The sequence below is a fragment of the Gopherus flavomarginatus genome, chromosome 24, assembly GCF_025201925.1.
Source record: "Gopherus flavomarginatus isolate rGopFla2 chromosome 24, rGopFla2.mat.asm, whole genome shotgun sequence".
In the NCBI taxonomy this organism is placed as follows: domain Eukaryota; kingdom Metazoa; phylum Chordata; order Testudines; family Testudinidae; genus Gopherus; species Gopherus flavomarginatus.
The window spans coordinates 10,748,216-10,765,864 of record NC_066640.1 but is presented as its reverse complement, the minus strand read 5'-3'; the positions used below and the strand labels follow the sequence as shown (position 1 = coordinate 10,765,864).

Genomic DNA, 17,649 nt, shown 5'->3' with positions numbered 1-17,649 from the left:
ATGGGAAAGAGGAAGAATGGCTCAGCGGTTAGAGCACTAGATGAGGACTTGGGAGACCCAGCTTCAACTCCCTGCTCTGCCCGGTGACCGTGGTTGAGTCACTTGGCCCTTCTGGGCCTCAGTTTTCCCATCTGTAAAATGGGGGCAGTCACACTGACCTGCCTCACAGGGAACTTGTGAGGAGGAATGTTAAAGATTTTGAGGTGCTCGGATACTAGTGTTGGGCGCCAGGTAAGTACCTAAGAGTAGGGTGACCAGATGTCCCATTTTTATAAGAACAGTCCTGTTTTGGGGGACTTTTTCTTATATAGGCACCTATTACTCTCCCACTCCCTGTTCTGTTTTTTTCACAGTTGCTATCTGGTCATCCTACCTAAAAGAGAGACTGAGGTTCTGTAGCGTAGACAGTCAGAGACTGCAACATCCCAGCCTGAGTGCCCGGCAGACCAGATCCTGCTGTGGGGATGACAAAGTCCCTGGCTACACAATCCTTGATCCTCAAAAGGGGGCCGTGGTGGGGGATACAGTTTAGCACTTGTGTGTTCACAGAGCTAGTACGTAGTCATAACAGACAGCAGGAACCTATTCAATGACTCCCACTTGTCAACCCCAACACACGGAGCAGATGTTATTTAGTGGCCTCACTTTGTTAGACCCTTTTCCAGTTCACTCAGGGCGCCTTGTCCCATGTACTGCAGAGATCTCTCACCCGCCCTGCAGCTCCCCCAATTGCTGTTGTAGCCTTGAAAGACTTGAGATAAATATTCAGTCCCACAGGCAAGTCTCCAACCCTCAGAGGCAAATCATCAGACCATGCTGAGGCAGCACTCCCTAGTGGTCACAAGCCACACGGCTAGTCCCTGAAAGTACTTTATTAAATACTTTGCAAAAAACAGAAGCCAAAAGATTGAAAATTAACCCCCCCACCCAGCTAAGAACTAAAAACTCCCCCCACCCCAGGCTTGTCAGTGCAGCCCTGATGTTCTGCCCAGGAACACTCTTCACTCCTCCCCATCCCTGCCAGCGTCACGCTAGGCTCCACTGCCCAAAGCCAGGCAATTGCGAAAGAGAGGCTCTCATGTGCAGTGGCAGAAAGTAGCTAACTTACTCTCTAGGGCCCATGGGTCGAATGCTGGCTGGGCAGCCTTTTGAGCATGCTGCCCTCTGATGGCCTGGCCTGGTTCTGCAGAGCCACACCAGGATGAAAAAGCTGAAACTTTAAAAAAAACAGTGCTGGGGAGGGACCAGTTACCGTTATGATCAGTTCACAGACTGCAGTGAACTAGTCATAAGCACACACATTCCCCCCAACCCCTCCACCTCCTGCACGTAACCTTTCACCAACGCTGCAACCTCCCAGAAACCATTTCTCCTGTGCAGGATTTAAGACAAAGACACATCCCCAAGTGCCACACATGATTTGCCAGGTTGTCTGTCACCGTCTCCATAGCGTAACCAGGCTTGCTAGGTTCCCAGCTCAAGGTGGATTTGTAAACGCTCCATGTATTCACCCCCCACCCTCAGGGAAGTTTATAAAACAGGGTTTTTACAAAGACAGTTGTGGTTTTTCCTTTACAGCAGAACAGTCTCCCTGTGAGGTAGAGAGTTAATTTCAGGGCTGACAGATCCTAAATTCAAGCCAGTTTGTGTGTCCTAGTTGAGGTAAAATTCAATAGTTTATGATAAGTTTTGCGATTGCCAGAAGGGCGTCAGGATTCCTCATTGCCAGAATCATCCTCATCGCCATAGCAACTGTCTGCCTCCTCCTCCATCTCATCATCCTCGTAGTAGTCGTCGTAGAAAAGGTCTGAGCCTTCATCCGGGGCTGGAGTCTTGGTCTTCACACAATACTCTGCCAACGTGGTGGGGACCTTCACGCCATCCCGTTCAGCATCCACCTTGGTTCCCAGGACTTGCTTCCTGAAAGGGGCAAGGAACAGATGAGAACAGGGCAGAGACACGGAGCAGTTATTCAATCAAGGTCTGAAGGCCAGGAGAGGTGCCAGTCCTGAACGCTGACGTCTTCCACAGAGCTGGACATACGTCTCTCGTTCTGGCCTGCCAATGGGCACTGATGCATGCCCACACCTCTAGGGATAAAAAGACAGGTCTGTCTCCAGGGTCTACTCTGTCACATCCATCTCATGCCTGAGGCCACTGGTCATTCACTATTCTGTGTCAGCAGCTCTTGTCAGGCCTGAAATACTCACTATGCCTAACACATTGTTGTCATAATCTGCATCTAAACTGTGTCTGGTAAGAAGATATCATTGGAAAACGAGCAGCTCACCGATCATTAATATCTTGCATGATGTATGTTCACAGTTCATACAAAGAGTCATGAATATGTGCTAGAATTATGTTTGGCAAGCAATACTAGCAGCTCAATCTGCCTTAAAGGAACGTGTGTTTGTCTGTCTGACCAGCCTGGTTGTCAGGCTGAGACAATAAAGGCACATTTACATAAAAGGTAAAGCCACCAACCTAGGGAGGGCTAAATCTCATATGATAAGTAACTGAATCAATTGATTTATAATACTTGATACACATTCGTATACAATATTACTGCAACGTCTTTTATGAACGCTAATGACACTGGCTATTAAGATCATTGTGACATCTATGAAGCAACACTATATGAGGAAATATCGATACCTCAGTGATATCATGCCTTAAAATCTGACCAAAATGCAGGGAGAAACAGATTCTGCCTTCCTTCACTGCCGACAGGAGGGAAGCCAGCTATCTACCTGTCTCTAATGAAATTAAGCAAGGTGTGACGAAAAAAATGGAAGCTTAATTTACATACAAATTAGCAGAGGGATGGGAAGTCTGACATGAGGTCATCTTGTGTCTGGGGACCAAGCCGCGAGTTTGGGAAAACATAAAGAGAGAAGAAGCCATTTTGCCATCCATCACTGGACAGACAAGGGGCCAGCCCAAAGCTCTTGCAAGCTGATAAAGTGGGTCCTTCAACCAACGGGGATGAACTCTCTGGGAACTGAAACTAAGTGAGAAACCTGCTTAGGCAAAGACCTTCCACCGAGGAAGACAAGGGAAACCAGCACCTGTGGAAGATCCTCCACCTTGAACCAAGACTGATTTGTTAAGTCTCAGTCACTAGAAAGTGTTTTTCTTTTTTATTTGCTTGTAACCATCTGTACCTTCACTTCTTTTACTTGGCTTTATTTAACCCATGTCGTGTCAGTAACCTGGTTTTATTTTAATCTAAACCAAGCTAGTGCTGAATTTGAACTGAAGGGATTGTTAATGTGGCAAACTGCCGGGTACTGTCTCTTTGAAAGAGCAGACAAACCTTATTACTTCTGAGCGGTCCAGGAAAGGGTTGGACATTTCAGGGCAGATGGTTTTGGGGGAATTTAGGACTCGGGGTATTTTGGGGTCACTTGCCTAGTAGTAACCAAGGCTGGTGGGGATGAGACTGTGGCTGTGGGGGGTAACAAGCAGGCTGCTGGAGTCAAAGTTGCTGATCAAGGGCTGCTTATCACACAGAGACTCAGTGTGAGCTTGTACACTGGCCAGGAGCATCCAGACAAGGGGGAGACAGCAGCAGAGCATTTTAAGGCATCGGAGGTTACAGGGCAAGTGGTGACAAACTCTCACTGGTCTGGCCTGCACCCCAGAATGTTCCGATGGCCACCAAAGGGAACAATGTGAGGGACGTCTATCCACCGAGAACAGACTCATTTGATATACATAAGTGGATGAGGTAGTGTCATTACCAATCAGTACCATGTGATACAAATCCCATAGTGTGAGCTCTTCAGAGCAGGGCCTGTGTGTCTGCACAGAACTCTGATCCACATCTTCATGTAATGCCACAACAAATACAGTCCAGCCCAACCACTAAGCGTGTGACTAAGGTGGAAATCTTTCCGTTACTATTCCAGCCTCAACAACCTCCAGGTTTTGAGCCATGAATTGTTGCTTCCCTTGCACCTTTCAGAGGCCAATTCCGTTAAACATTTATGCCTCACAACGCCCCTCCCATTTTAATCTGAGGTACAGGGAAAGGTAAGAGACTAGCTCCACGCACCACACTAAGTCCAAGGGGCAGAGCAGGTCCTAGAACCCAGGTTTGCAGACAAACACAGCAGAGTTTTCCCCTCTAGACCTGCACATCACACCCAGCCCAGGCCCTTTGCCATAGAGTAGGATCTGCATTGAGGCCTCTGCATGTTTTGTTCTCTGCAGAAATCCACGTCTTATAGTCCCCAACCTTCCTGGTAGCAGTGAGCTTTCACAATGTTAACCAACTGGGGAGGACAGGACTACAGCAACAGTGGAACTAGAATCCCTCCTGCATTCAGTCACCTCCTAGGCATTCACCCCAAAGTCTATACGGGACCATTTAGATAAACACTCCCAAGCAAGGCAGTCCTCCCCTCTTGTTTAAATGCAAGTTCTGAGAAGCCAGAGTTCAGCTTGCCATGCACCTGATGATGTCTGTGTACTCCCGATCCTTCCCTTTGGTGTCCTTCCACTTCCTGTACATCACAGAGGCATCCACATTTGCAGGTGAGAAGGTGTTGGGCTCGTTGAGCAGCGAGATCACACTCAGAAGGATAGTCCTGAAAACCAGTTAACGAGCGGTAAGAGCCAAGACAGGTGATCGGCCAACCTGCACCACCCAGATCTGAGAGGGACCGGAAATCACAGCATCTTCTCATGGTGAGGAGTTTAATAGAACCTGGTCAGTTTGCAAGAGCAGCATCCACTTACACTGCATGTCACAACAGTGACCACATCCTAACTCCCACGAGCAGGTCAGACGCCATGACCGTCTTAAGCTGAAGGAGAAACTGAATGCCAACTGGAAGGCAAGCTGGTCTCTGGTGCATGAAAGACCTGAATTCCTTTGCCAGCTTACACTGCCTTTCAACAGTGCTGACATCCAGCCTGTAAGAAACTGATTTGCCTTTGAATTTCAAAAGAAAATAAATCCAGGTATTTCCTGCAACCTCTAGGATTAGAAAGGCTTTTCCCAGCTGTTTCCTTCGGGCACCTTCTCCACCCTCTGCATCAGATCTGCTAAGCATCTCGCATCCAGTGCGTTCCTCCCCTCCCTCCTCGAGGCCTTACCGTACATTCTGGGTAGGGTTCCATCGCTCTGAAGGCAGCTCCCCGCTCTGCGGGTCATCCACCGGAGGGTGGAGAATTGAAATACAGACATCACCAGTCTGAAAGCACACAGAGAGAGAGTCTGATTACACAGGCACTGATGTCCCAACCCCAGGCACTCCAAACCACTCTACAAGGTGGTTGATTTATTGTGCCTGTGCCCTGTTTGCTCGCTCTCCCCCCCTCCCCCCACCCACCTTTTGCGTCCAGGGCAGATCTGAGGAAAATGCCACCAAGTGGCTTACAAGTAACTCGGAACAAACAGCCAATCACTGTCGCCAATGCCCAGAGAAGAGCCAGGATCAGTTCAGCTGTCCTATCTTCAGCCACATCTTGGAGAGCAAGTCCCAGGACAGGACCTCAAGGCTCTCCTGGCCTCTCCTAAGCTAGCAGCTCAGGCAGATTTCAATTAGCCTGAAAGGTCTCACAGAGCAGGGAGCGAAGTGTCTTGCTATGACAGATCCAGCAAAGAACCTTCTCAAGCTGAACTGTACGTGCCTGTGGGCTGAGCCACTACAGATATGATGCCCTGGGGAGTCTCTTTAGGGAGAGGTTCACTCCCATCACCACTGCAGTGAAGAGCACTGATCTAAATCACACCCACTACGCACCTGCCAGCCCTTACGAGTACTAGAGATTGCCATAGTTACTACAGGACAGGTAATGGATGGCAGTCAGTGACTTCGGAATGATGAGTCATTTGCACAAAGCACTGATCTCTGTCCTGGGACACTTGGAGAGAAGCCCTGCCTGCCTGCATGGGCCGTATCCCCCAGTGCTCTGAATGAGGCGCAAGTACACACAGGGCACTGAGTACCCGAAATATTTTCTGCAGCCAGCCACAGCAGGTATGCACTGAGAGTCCTGCAAGCTGCTTGCTCGCTCAGTATCTCCCCCTGGATCTTACAGGGCATGACCACATTCCAGCCAGGTGCTGTGGGCAAATACAGTAAACACAGAAGACTGCAAGACTGGACAGACAGATTAGTTCTGGAACGGATTCCAAGAAAGGAGATGAACTTTCTGAGCCCAGGACAAGCCTGGGCTGGCTGCTGTGTTTCCAACACAAACTGAAAAAGGTACAAGACACTTCCAGGAGAACCCCACTGTATTTGCTTAAAACCCTCCTCCACTACAGGACACGTCAATACAGGCTGGTGTTCAACACCAAGGTCAACACTTCAGTGCGATCCAGAGGGCTTGGTGCTACTACAGCAATTGACTAGAAACCCAGTCTGTCCCGGGCGCAGATGAGAAGACAGTCCGAGTGACGTACCTCATAGATGTTAGGGTGCCACATTTTGGTCAGGAACCTAAAGGCGGGGGGCGAATAGGGATAATCAATAGGAAACCTGAGACGAGCCTGTGAAGAAACAAAGAGTTCATTAGTGGCAGCGGTGGGGTGTCATGGCCATGCTGATGCTTCGGGGCGGAGGGGAGCTGTGGAGCCCCAGGCAAGATTGTATACAAAACCAAATGAGTTGTGCGGGCAATGCAGCTCACATACGCCCCTACTGGCACGCTGCACACGGACAGGAGACAGACCCTTTCCCCTGCTCCTCCAACAAGAAGTGACCGTCAAGCTTCATCCAGAGGGAGCACCAGTACCAATTCCCATGCAGTAGCTAAGTCCAAAGCTCCCAGCTTCTCTTTACTACTGCTGAGTGGTGGAGGACGCATGGTTGAGTGGTTAGAGCACAGGCACAGAAAATAAGAGTACTATTCACAGCTGAGTCACAGACTGGGACCTGGGGCAAGTCACTAACCCTATGCCTCTTTCCCTACCTGTGAAGTGAGGATGACAGCTTCCCTGGAGACAGGGTGTGTAACTGGAAGGATATGACCACTGCTCATAATAAGCACTTTCAGATCTAGGTAGACAGTGCTATGGAAGGTCGGATATAAACCTGCTCAGAAGGATTTTAGGCACTTTCAACTGTCTTGGGTGTTAACAGCCCCCTGAAATCCCTCCCCTTGGAGAAGTGGAGGTCAGGTCCTGCAGCTCCAGTGGAACAGCTCTGCGTTGCTGGATGGAAGCCATGTAATCCCATTCCCTAGGAAGGGGAGTGCCTTGCTACTCAGCAATACTGGCTGATGACAGAGGCATCCCTACAGTGTCAGGCTTCCAGGAAGACATTGACAAGAACACTGGTGGTCTGAGCTTTGGCAAAGATTCAGAGCAGTGGACAGGGAGACTTCCCAGGGTGGATTTATGGCACTTTTTGGAGGGGACTTTCAAGAGATCATGGCAGTCTCGCCTTCTTATCAAATCTGCCTCCTTGTATTCCCCATCCCATCACCAAGCCTCCCCACTTCAGGAGACCCAGCAGAGTACCAGGTCTCTACCAATTCCCCAGTGCAGACGATTCCCTCCAACGTGTATTGTTTCCTCCCAGGTGAGGGATGAGTCACTGCTCAAGAGGCCAGCCAGGTATGGGAGAAAACAAAACAAAACTAACCGCAAGACTCTTGTGGCAACAGGAGGAAATACCAAGATGGTATCAGAAAATTACCCTCCGGAGAGTACTCTTGCCATACAGGCATTAGGGCACTGCCTGTGGATCAAATTCTTTTCTCCTCGGATCTATGGAGGGGCATCTTCAGACAGCCAGGCAGCCTGGTAATTAGGTCAGGTTTGCTGGCAGTCACTATGTTTACCGGAGAGACAGAGTGTGGCAAACTTTGTTCCTGTGACATAATAATAGCTCTTAAGGCAAGAAGTTCAGGCTTTCTGCCTAACAAGTTCTTCAGGGTAAATTCCTTTAGAGACAGGAAATAGAGCCTCTCCCCTGGATCTAGAAAGATGGACTCCACCATCCTAGATCAAGGCCGCCCCTCAAACACCTTGTTGAAGTTTGGATGAGAATTTGCAGCTCTGGGTCTTCCTGTTTCACACTCTGAAGTGAAACCAGATCAGCACTCGAGACAAACAAACAAGAGGTCAGCAGAGCCAGCATAACAAAAACAAGCAGGGCTTTTTCTTAGTTGACAGGAATACAGCAGTCTGGGTTTAATAAGTTGTTTTGTTTCCAAAGATAAATTCAGTTTGGGGCCTGGACACAGATCTAGTCAGGACTGGATAACATTTAAAGGAACACCATAGCCCAGGGGTCGGTAATCTTTCAGAAGTGGTGTGCCGAGTCTTCATTTATTCACTCTAATTTAAGGTTTCGCGTGCCAGTAAAACATTTTAATGTTTTTAGAAGGTCTCTTTCTATAAGTCTATAATATATAACTGAACTATTGTTGTATGTAAAGTAAACAAGGTTTTTAAAATGTTTTAAGAAGCTTCATTTAAAATTAAATTAAAATGCAGAGCCCCCCAGACCGGTGGCCAGGACCCTGGCAGTGAGAGCGCCACTGAAAATTAGCTCAGGTGCTGCCTTTGACACAGATGCCATAGGTTGCCTACCCCTGTCATAAACCTAGACTCTGTCTAAAACTTTCAACTGCTATAGCTACAAGAGTTTTGTTTACCCTTTACAGAACTTCAAGAAACTTTCCTCAATCAAGCACTTTGCTCTTCTAGGGCAATTTCATGTCAGGACCTTAAAAGCTCTTTACAAAGATTAAGCCTCACGTCAGGCAGGTAAGTTTCACCATTTTACAGATGGAACAATCAAGGCATTGACAGGTTAAATAACTTGCCAAGTTAGTGGGCTGTGACAGAGTCAGGCATATACCTGAGAAATCCTGATCCCAGTCATGGTCTCCAGCCACATTCCTTCCCAAATGCCAGTAACAGCATAAATGAAAGAGCTGACAGTGTTACGTAGTGGTGGTGAGTTTTGTTGAAAAGGATCAGCAGTTTATTCAGCAGCAGCCTTGGAGGATCAATGCAGAAGCCAAGGAGCTAGACAGGTTAGGAGCTGCCATGAAATAAGATCTTAGCCTGATCCAATCCCATGAATATTGGCCCATCCTGGGACAGACATGCTGGTCCTGTAGTGCTGCAGTGTCGGTCCCAGGATATTAGAGAGACCAGGTGATATCTTTTATTGGACCAACTTCTGTTGTAAGAGAGAGAAGCTTTGAGCTTCAACAGAGCTTTGCTTCAGGTCTGGGAAACTTGCGAAGACTGTCCCAGCTAAATAAAAGATGGAACAGATAGTTTGGCCTAAGTTAACACATTCCGAGGGACCACTCAAAGCGAAGTGGCCCATTAACATTCCTCTAATAGGGAGAAAGGAAGGGGGAAAGCAGCTGGGGGGGAGGCTGTGGGCTTTGTTAGTGGGTACAGATTGTTATTCCATGTTCCTTGCACTTCCATCTCCCCCTGCCCCCATTCCCCAAAAAGGGAACTGCAGAGAGACAGTCGATATGTGAAACACGATGCTGGTCTCAGACGTGCTTTCCACCTGAGCACACTCAGCTCAATCTCCCAGGACATTCTGAAATGAAGGCTCCTGCTCCCAGTCCAATTTATTAACATGAAACATAGAAAACAGCCTTACTCCCACTGTGATAGTGCTCAGACAAAAATAGCTCAAAGCACTGAAGCCAAGTGAGCAGCCAGAGCATGTCTGCACAAAACCACCACCTAACACCGAAGCTGGTTTTGAGAATCAGAAATCTGTTCGGTCTATTGGTCAAAGCTGCAGTTAGAAGAGCTGAGGTTAAGCATTAACTGTCAGACTTCCTATGTGACTTTAAGCAACTTGCTCAACTTCTGTGCCTCAGTTCTCTGATCTGCAAAATGGGAATAGTACCTTCCTCCAGTTTGGCTTAGCTGTCTGTACGCAACTTGCAGATCTTCAGTTCTTGTGGGGAATTGGAGCTTTGTGATTAATGCAAGTTGATTTAAACCCTAAGAATAGCTGGTCCCCGTTGAGAAAGACCAAGCAAAAACTGGCAGGGATGCATACTTTAGATGCTAAAAATAAACCCCTATGAATTTGGCACATCAGTCCAGCTCTCTAGCAAACTGAGCCATCACAATGGGGTCCTCTTGCAGGCAGTAGCAACAGGGAAGCCAAGGATTAAAGTGGGCCATGGAGACAGACTTTCACTCAGCCTTCAGAGTCAGAGATGAAATCACATGCTGGGTGGTGTGTGGGAAGCCAGCAACATCCCTGCCAAGTGCTGTACCCTTCCCTGTAGAGCCAGGACTCCAGTTTGCAGGCACACAGACTTTCCATGTAGATTAGAGCCATATAAAAAGATGCGCCACTTCAGTTATGTCACTGTGTAGCCTAGGGGTGATGCACCATCCCTGTGGGGATTTCCAGAGACAGGTAGAGGAGTGCCAGCAGTAGGCTGCACATAGCAACTGACCATTCAGCTCGCAGAAAGGTCAGCACAACCACTGACAGATGAAATGGCAAGATTAAGGTTTAAAATGTGTTGTAACTTTCTGAAGTGCTTTACAGCAGAGTCCCTGGGACCCTGTATGTGGGAGTTGAAAGGTAAAGCCTGTTCAGGAACGGTGCCAACTAAAAATGCTTCTGGCTCAGTAAAATAATCCTGCTTCACTGGACAGCATATTCTCACCTCACCTCTGTGGTCCCAGACCCACCATCCCGACACAGGCCTCATTCAGGAAGGTAATCACAGACAAGGTTTAGGACACTTTTGTAATTACAACCTGAACAACACAGGATGCTGCCTTACTGAGCCATTGGGAAACAGACATTAATAGATTAGTGTAAAATGCGGAGACATCTGCTTTGTTACACTGGATTCAGACAGCCTTCGCTGTCCCACCCTTCCCCAAATGGGCCTGAATTTGATCCACAGTTGAAATGGCTTCCTCCTCCACTCCCCATCACTTTTCCCTGCTAAACTCAATCCTCAGCTACAAGTTAGGTCTTGGGTCAAAGAACTCTGCACAACTGTGAGAAGGAAGGGGGATTATTACTGGGTCTACTGTCTCTTTAAATATGTTACCATCTTGCCTTCAATCAGTCCTTTGTTTGACTATCCTGTTCTCCGGGACACAGAAAGAGGGGTGAAAATAAGGAGTTGGGACTTAGAAACAAGATTTTTTGCATAGCTTCATATTGTTCAGGTTTCCCCCTCCCCACATGGACAAGGCCATGCAGTGAGCTCTGATCAGAAACAGCAGAAGTTCTCGGAATAATCCCCTTTGTTGTGCTAGCGAGGATCAGAACAAAACCTTCCAGAGGCAGAGAGTTCCCAAGAAGGGAATCCTTGAAAACAACAGTGCTTTGCTATGAACTGCGCATGCTGACATTAACACAAGTTCGAGGAGAAGTCCGCCCCCGCCCCACGCAGGGAGCCGTCTATTGTCCATGGATCAATGTATTGGCTAAGAAGACAGGTCTAAAGGGGAAGGCACGAGCTGTTGAGGGGTATGTGTTAAGAATTCAAGGATTCCAAGGGGAGCCATCAGAGCCTCACAGAGAGCCTAGTTAGGCACAGACAAGTCCCAGCCCAGCCTGAAAGATGGGGTCAGGCAGCAGACTCGTCTACAGTTTAGATGGCAAACTGGGTATTGCAGGCGGCAGATCTGCCTGCCTAGGCACAGGGAAGAGGCATCTCTCAGGTTGTTGGGCCCAGCTGACTCACTCCCTGGGCTCATTTCCACTCAGTCATCCCCAGGGTTGAGAAGAAGGGGAAGGAAGGAGACTGAGCAACTTCCCGGATTGCACAGACTCAATATTGACATACACACCTCCTCTATATGTCACCCAACATACACACACAGACACCCCCCACCATATCTCCAGGGGCCTTCGTTAAAACAATACCCCCACCCACTTCCCCAGAAGGACCTACACTCTATCACTAAGGAACAGCTCACTAGGCCTGAACTACTCTACGCAGGGCCTGAGTCCTTTGTCTCCATCTTGGAGTTGGGTATGAGGGGCTGTGACAACGCTAAGAGACCCTTATCCCCCCGCCCCGCACAGGACAGCAGCAGCTCTCCAAATGCCAGGTGTAGGGAAAGCAGCTCCTAAAGGATACGAAAAAGGTTTCCTCTAATGGCCTCTCCTCTACCCATGGACCAGGTGGGGAGCAGGTCCCCAAAACTACTGGGAATTAAGCCCCCTCTCAGGGGAGAAATTACCAGGAAAAGCAATCCCCACCCAAACTGGATCCCTCAACCCCCTCCAGCTCCCAGGGCAAGTCCCTCGCCTTGAAGGGAGAGCTCCCCTACGAACAGCCACCTCAATACCCCACCCAAAGGAAGCTGACAAACCCTGCCTCCAGCATCGCTCTCATTAGAAAAGCCCCTCAAGCTTCTCTGACATCCTTTGATGTCACTCCGCTAAGGGGCAGAGAACAGGAGCCCTCCTAGCCACTGCTCACCGGGCTATTCTCCACAGCCCCCTCCAGCCCCACGGGACCTGTCCCAAACCCCACAGGATGACCCCCCCACCCAGATCCCCCTGGGCAATGCTCCCTCACCACGGGACACCCCCACAGGCCAGGCCCCTCGCCATGGGACCCCGAATCCCCACAGGTCGAACCCCCCACTCTCTCTGGGCAAGGTCCCCCATCCCCAGGGACCCCCCCACAGACCAAACCCCTCACCACGGGCCCCACCCCACGGGTCCCCGAATCCCGACAGGACGACCCCTCCAGCCTCCCCCAATCCCTCTGGGCAAGGTCCCCCAGACCCTCCCCAATCCCCACAGCTCCCCCAGGCCAAGCCCCTCTCTACGAGACCCCCCACGGGACCCCGAATCCCCACAGGACGCCCCCCCAAATCCTTCTGGGCAAGGTCCCCCAGACCCCCCCATCCCCACGGGGCCCCCCCAGACCAAGCCCCTCACCTCGGGACACCCCCAACGGGCTCCCAAATCCCCACAGGACGCCCCCTCCAGCCCCCTCAATCCCTCTGGGCCAGGTCCCTCAGCCCCCCCCGGCCAAGCCCCTGGCCAGGGACCCCCCTCCAGGCCAGACCAGGCGCCCCCCTCACCTTGAAGTACCCGCCCTCGTAGTGGGTGTTGGGGGGCCCGAAGATCGCCACCTCCCAGTTGTACAGGTCGCCCTCGTCCACCAGCGTGACCCGGAACCCCTCCACGGGCTCCTCCTGCAGCCCCTTCAGCTCCAGCAGCAGCGCCTTCTGCGAGCTGGGCACCAGCGGCCGGGCCATGCCGACAACCGAGGTAGGCCGCGGAGAAGCCGGGGACTCGCCTGAGCGCGGCGGCCGGGCGAGCGGGATGGCGCCTTACGAACCGCTTCCTCCTGCTGCGGCCGAACGGAGCCTCTCGCGCGCGCGGGGCACGACGGGACCTGTAGTTCTCCGAGTGGGGTGGGGAGGCGACCCCGCCCACCGCGCTCGCGCCAACCTATGGGAGGCTCAGGACCTGGCGTGGGGGCGGGGCCAGACGGTGAGGGACTCCAGCTCCCAGCAGCTTTTGCGAGGGAGGCGGGGATTTGTGACTTCACGGAGGGGATACCGCCCCCTAGGGGAGGCGTAGTGGGGGGGTTTGGGCCCGGGAGGGGGGCAAGGCTGGGGAATTAGAGCAAGAACAGGATGGGGGCGGGGAGGAAGAAGGGGACAGGAGCAGGGGGCTGCGGGGATTTAGAGGGTCAGGCTCTGAGATGGGAGTGGGGTGGGGTTCTGTTTCAACCGGAAAGTAGGGTACAGCTGGGGCGTAAACAGGAAACACTGAAGCAATTGGCATTGCTGAGAATGCAACAGTGTTGAGCAGCTTGGCAAAACACATTAGCACTGCACGTGTTCTAGGAAAGAATCACGGTGCATTTCCTAGTATAATCTGGCACTGGGGTGTGTTGGGCTTTTAGCTGGATAATATTACGTACATCACATGCTCCACAACAACAAGACTGCAAGTTTACTCCTGTTACAGCCACATAGGGTGACCAGATGTCCTGATTTTACAGGTCTTTTTCTTATATAGGCTCCTATTACCCCCACCCCCTGTCCTGATTTTTCTCATTTGGTCTGGTCACCCTACATCCACAGCTGGGAAGCAGAGAACAAAGGAAAGGAGCCCTACACAGCCACTGAGTCTGCTTCCATCAGAATAGCCTACAAAGGAAGTGTTCTTGAAACCTCTCAACCTCCTTGCCCAGGAAGGGAACACAATGAAACTAAAATCAGCATTTGCTGCTGTAAATAGGTTGGGAATGACCACGGCTGCCCTGTGATCTGTTATACAGGAGGACAGACTAGATGATCACAATGGTCCTTTCTCTCACCTTAGAATCTATGAATTAGCTGCTTAGAGCACAGAACTATGAGCCAGGATCCCGGGCTGCATTCCCTGCTCTGCCTCACTCGCTAAGGCAGGTCAAGAAAGGTGGCCTCTAATTTTGGGTGACCAAATTCTAACCTCAGGGACCTGATTGGCAGAGCTCCTGTTAGCATTGTGGGTGCTTAGCATCTCTGAAAAAAAATGAAGCCCTAGCATAGGTACTGGAACCAAGGCTGCTGGGGGTACTGCCTTACCCCCTGGCTTGAAGTGGTTTCCATTATATACAGGCTTTACGGTTTGGTTCAATGGCTCTCACCCCCCCCCCCCACTATAAAAAATGTTCCAGCCCCCCTGAGCCCTAGATGCTAAACACTGAGCACGTAAAATTAGAGGAGGAGACTTTGAAAAGAGGCCTCTATTTCTCCCCTTGCTGCCCCTTTCTACAAAATGGGGACATTTCTTAAAGTCACAGAGGGCTGCCAATGCTTTGAAATCCTCACAGAAAGCGGACTATAAAATGCAGCGTTGCTGACAGTAAAGGCTACCATGCAATTAAGAAAGATGTTTACAGCCAAACTAAAAGTTTAAACAGTTTAATGTCCTCTAACAAATAAATCATTGCATTGCATGAATAATCATAGATCTAAACGCACAAATAAATAAGGTATGGTCCAACCAGCATCGCCAGTTGAAGTAAACATAGCAAGGTGTATTAGCCCAGAAGGGAATTAGAATGTATCCTGTTTTTGCTTCATTATCAGGTGTTTAAATTCCAAACTTACTAGCAAATCTTTAATATACCACAGTTTTGCTTTACAGATTACCAGTCACGTATGATCTCTGCTTTTGATGAATTCTCATTTCTTGCCAGATATTCATCATCTTACCTATTTAACAAAATGACATCACTTAATTAATAACACTGAAATAGCACTTTAAATCCTCCAAGTGCTGCATTTACCTGTTATGCCTCAGCACAATCCTCTGAAGGTCTTACCTCCATTTTATAGACAGGAAAACAAACCTAAGTGACTTGCCCAAAGTTACAAAATATATCAGTGGCAGAGCAGGACCACAGCTCAGAAGTCCCTAACTCCAAGTCCTGTGCTCAGGCCACAATGGCTCATTTTTAGTTTCTAGCAATGCCCTGGAATTCCTGGGTTTCCCTGGATGTTCCCCAAGCTATAAGCAGAGGTTTACAATAGCTATTGGAAATAAAACATTTTTAAAAGGGAGGTTCTCAGTTGTGGATATATAAGCCAGCAGATGAAATGCTTCAGGTGGCTGGAATTTAAGGTGTTCAGGATGGAGTTAGGAGGTGAATAGGAAATTTAAGACAAGCATTCTCTAGTCAAGTAGATCCAGAGCTCTTCAGGCAAGGACAAGAACTGGCAGGCACACCTTGCTCCCCCTGTGGCCACCTGAAGTCCCAGGATTTGATGTTTCCCCAGAATAATCTGCTTCATTTGAAGCCCTAACACAGGAAGTGTTGTCCCCACTGGAGAGCATCAGTCAATGGGTTTTACTTTTGCAATGAATAGGGCTGTGGCTTTCTTTAGAAACTCTTCCCTGTTCATGGAAGAGCAAATCTTCCTCTCTAGCAATGCTTTGTCCATGGCCAAAGCCAAATAGTCTGGTCCCAGCTTGGAGCCAGCCTCCAAGTAATGGATGGGGACAGAGAAGTCGCTGGCTCCGAGAGCGTCTTCCAGAGTGTCCAGGACTGCCTGGCAAACCCTTTTATCCGCCACGCCAGAACCATCATCAAGTACATTGTACAAAGTATCAGCCTTGGCGACAAACTCAAGAAGCACGAAGCAGCTGAGCACCCCGTAACGGAAGACATCAAAAGGCACTGCCTCATGGTCCCGGCATTGGATCTTCCTCAGCAAAAAAGAAACAACCTCTTCAGGGGCCTCCCCATCTTGGCAGATCTTTTTGAGCAACTCACTGTAGATTCTCCCATTGACTCCTGCCTTCTTCCTCCTGCCTCTGGCACTCAGGCACTCGTAAGCCATGCTGACGTTGTTGTTAAAGGCAGTCCTGCCATGACACACAATCAAATAATTTGTTAGCCCACAGGGCTGGGGCTGGTGGGGAGGGGGAAGTTCCAAGTTACAGATCCATAGCTAAAGGAACTGCGACCAAAACACAACTGGGTGAAGCCTGCAACAGTCCAGTCCATCTACAGTTCTGGACACATTCTCCTGCCATGCAAGATGAATTATACTGCACACTGAGCCCCACACCCATTATCTGCCAATGCTCCATCCTCATTAATCCACTGTTCTGGACAGCAAAGCAGGGCACACGGATTCGCTTACTCCTCAGAGTGGATGAGATGAATAGCACTTAAACTTATCTGGGCTCAGGGGTAGTCAGGGCCAGCTTTATGACCCGCAGGGCCTGATTCGAATACTTGGCAGCGGTCCGGGGCTTTGGCGGCATTTTAGCGGGAAGGGGGTCTGCTCTCGGTATTAAGCGGCACTGAAGGACCCCACCACCACCAAAATGCCACCGAAGACCCCCGGAGCGGGGCCCCCTTAGGCACGGGGCCCGATTCTAGGGAATCAGGGGAATCGGCCTAAAGCCGGCCCTGGGGGTACTTTCCCCTCACACCTGACTTGCAGAGCAACAGTCCCCTGCCCTGCACCTGCTGTGCAAGGCTGTGGCACCAAGGACAGAACAGTCAAGGAGGAGCAGGCTAATGACACTGCAAACCCCCGTGGCCCTGCTCTCTCAGCAGACTGTAGGGACTACCTCCCCTGGCACGTGCAGACCCCCTTACCTAACAAGAGGGCAGGAAAAGCCCAGTATTAATACAGCCACGAAGACTACAAGTCCCATCATGTAGCCCTTACCCGGCAAAGCGGCAGCCTCACAAAAACTACAACTCCCAGAATGCTCCACTCGCCAGGCCAGAGAACGTTCTATCGGGCCTAGCTTGAGGCAGGCCGGGAGTTGTAGTCCCGCGTCGCACCCCCGTCACCCAGCTCACGCTCCGCACCTGTGTGAATGGTGGGCCAGGCGCACGTACCACAGGGCCCGGACGAGGCGTTGCTGCTGCCCGTGCCGGTCGCCGGCTGCACCGCCGTGGGGGCCGCTGAGCACCAGCTTTTCGAAGTAACTGGCCAGGAAGGAGACGGGCTCCTCGGGCCGCGCCTCCAGCACCTTCAGCAGCGCCTCCCGCACCATGGACGTCACCCCGGATTGGAGCAGGAACTCGGCCTCGCTCTCCAGCTCCCGGACTCCGGATCCCGCCCGAACCGGCTCCACGAGCCCGCTCCCAGTCGCCGGGGCAGGAGCAGAGCGCCGCTTCTCGCAGGACGCCATCTTGATTGTGGGCAGTGAGGCCACCTTGCCGCCATCTTGACTGAGG

At 50.5% G+C, this 17,649-nt stretch overlaps 2 protein-coding genes across 2 annotated transcripts; both read right to left on the bottom strand.

The window, feature by feature from the left end:
• Nucleotides 1-857: 857 nt before the first annotated feature.
• On the bottom strand, nt 858-13,328 carry CDC34 (cell division cycle 34, ubiqiutin conjugating enzyme). The gene is made up of 5 exons (XM_050934168.1): nt 13,028-13,328; nt 6,419-6,505; nt 5,104-5,201; nt 4,458-4,592; nt 858-1,920 (listed from the first exon to the last, which is right to left on the bottom strand). Exons 1-5 carry the CDS (start codon nt 13,202-13,204, stop codon nt 1,710-1,712), a joined length of 708 nt encoding a protein of 235 aa, XP_050790125.1. The 5' UTR covers nt 13,205-13,328; the 3' UTR covers nt 858-1,709.
• Nucleotides 13,329-14,850: 1,522 nt separating this feature from the next.
• TPGS1 (tubulin polyglutamylase complex subunit 1) lies at nt 14,851-17,632 on the bottom strand. Its single transcript, XM_050934160.1, has 2 exons — nt 17,278-17,632; nt 14,851-16,313 (listed from the first exon to the last, which is right to left on the bottom strand). The coding sequence occupies exons 1-2, from the start codon at nt 17,601-17,603 to the stop codon at nt 15,782-15,784; spliced, it is 858 nt and encodes a 285-aa protein (XP_050790117.1). The 5' UTR covers nt 17,604-17,632; the 3' UTR covers nt 14,851-15,781.
• Between the last annotated feature and the right edge of the window lie 17 nt (nt 17,633-17,649).

What these genes read in the sequence shown, in the direction of transcription:
- CDC34 (XM_050934168.1), bottom strand. Translation starts at nt 13,204, where the DNA reads ATGGCCCGGCCGCTGGTGCCCAGCTCGCAGAAGGCGCTGCTGCTGGAG. An exon ending in GGCACCCTAACATCTATGAG is followed by an intron (nt 5,202 to 6,418) that starts GTACGTCACTCG and finishes GTGTGCTTTCAG; the next exon opens with ACTGGTGATGTCTGTATTTC. An exon ending in AACCCTACCCAGAATGTACG is followed by an intron (nt 4,593 to 5,103) that starts GTAAGGCCTCGA and finishes ACTGGTTTTCAG; the next exon opens with GACTATCCTTCTGAGTGTGA.
- TPGS1 (XM_050934160.1), bottom strand. Translation starts at nt 17,603, where the DNA reads ATGGCGTCCTGCGAGAAGCGGCGCTCTGCTCCTGCCCCGGCGACTGGG. An exon ending in CTGGCCCACCATTCACACAG is followed by an intron (nt 16,314 to 17,277) that starts GTGCGGAGCGTG and finishes GTGTCATGGCAG; the next exon opens with GACTGCCTTTAACAACAACG.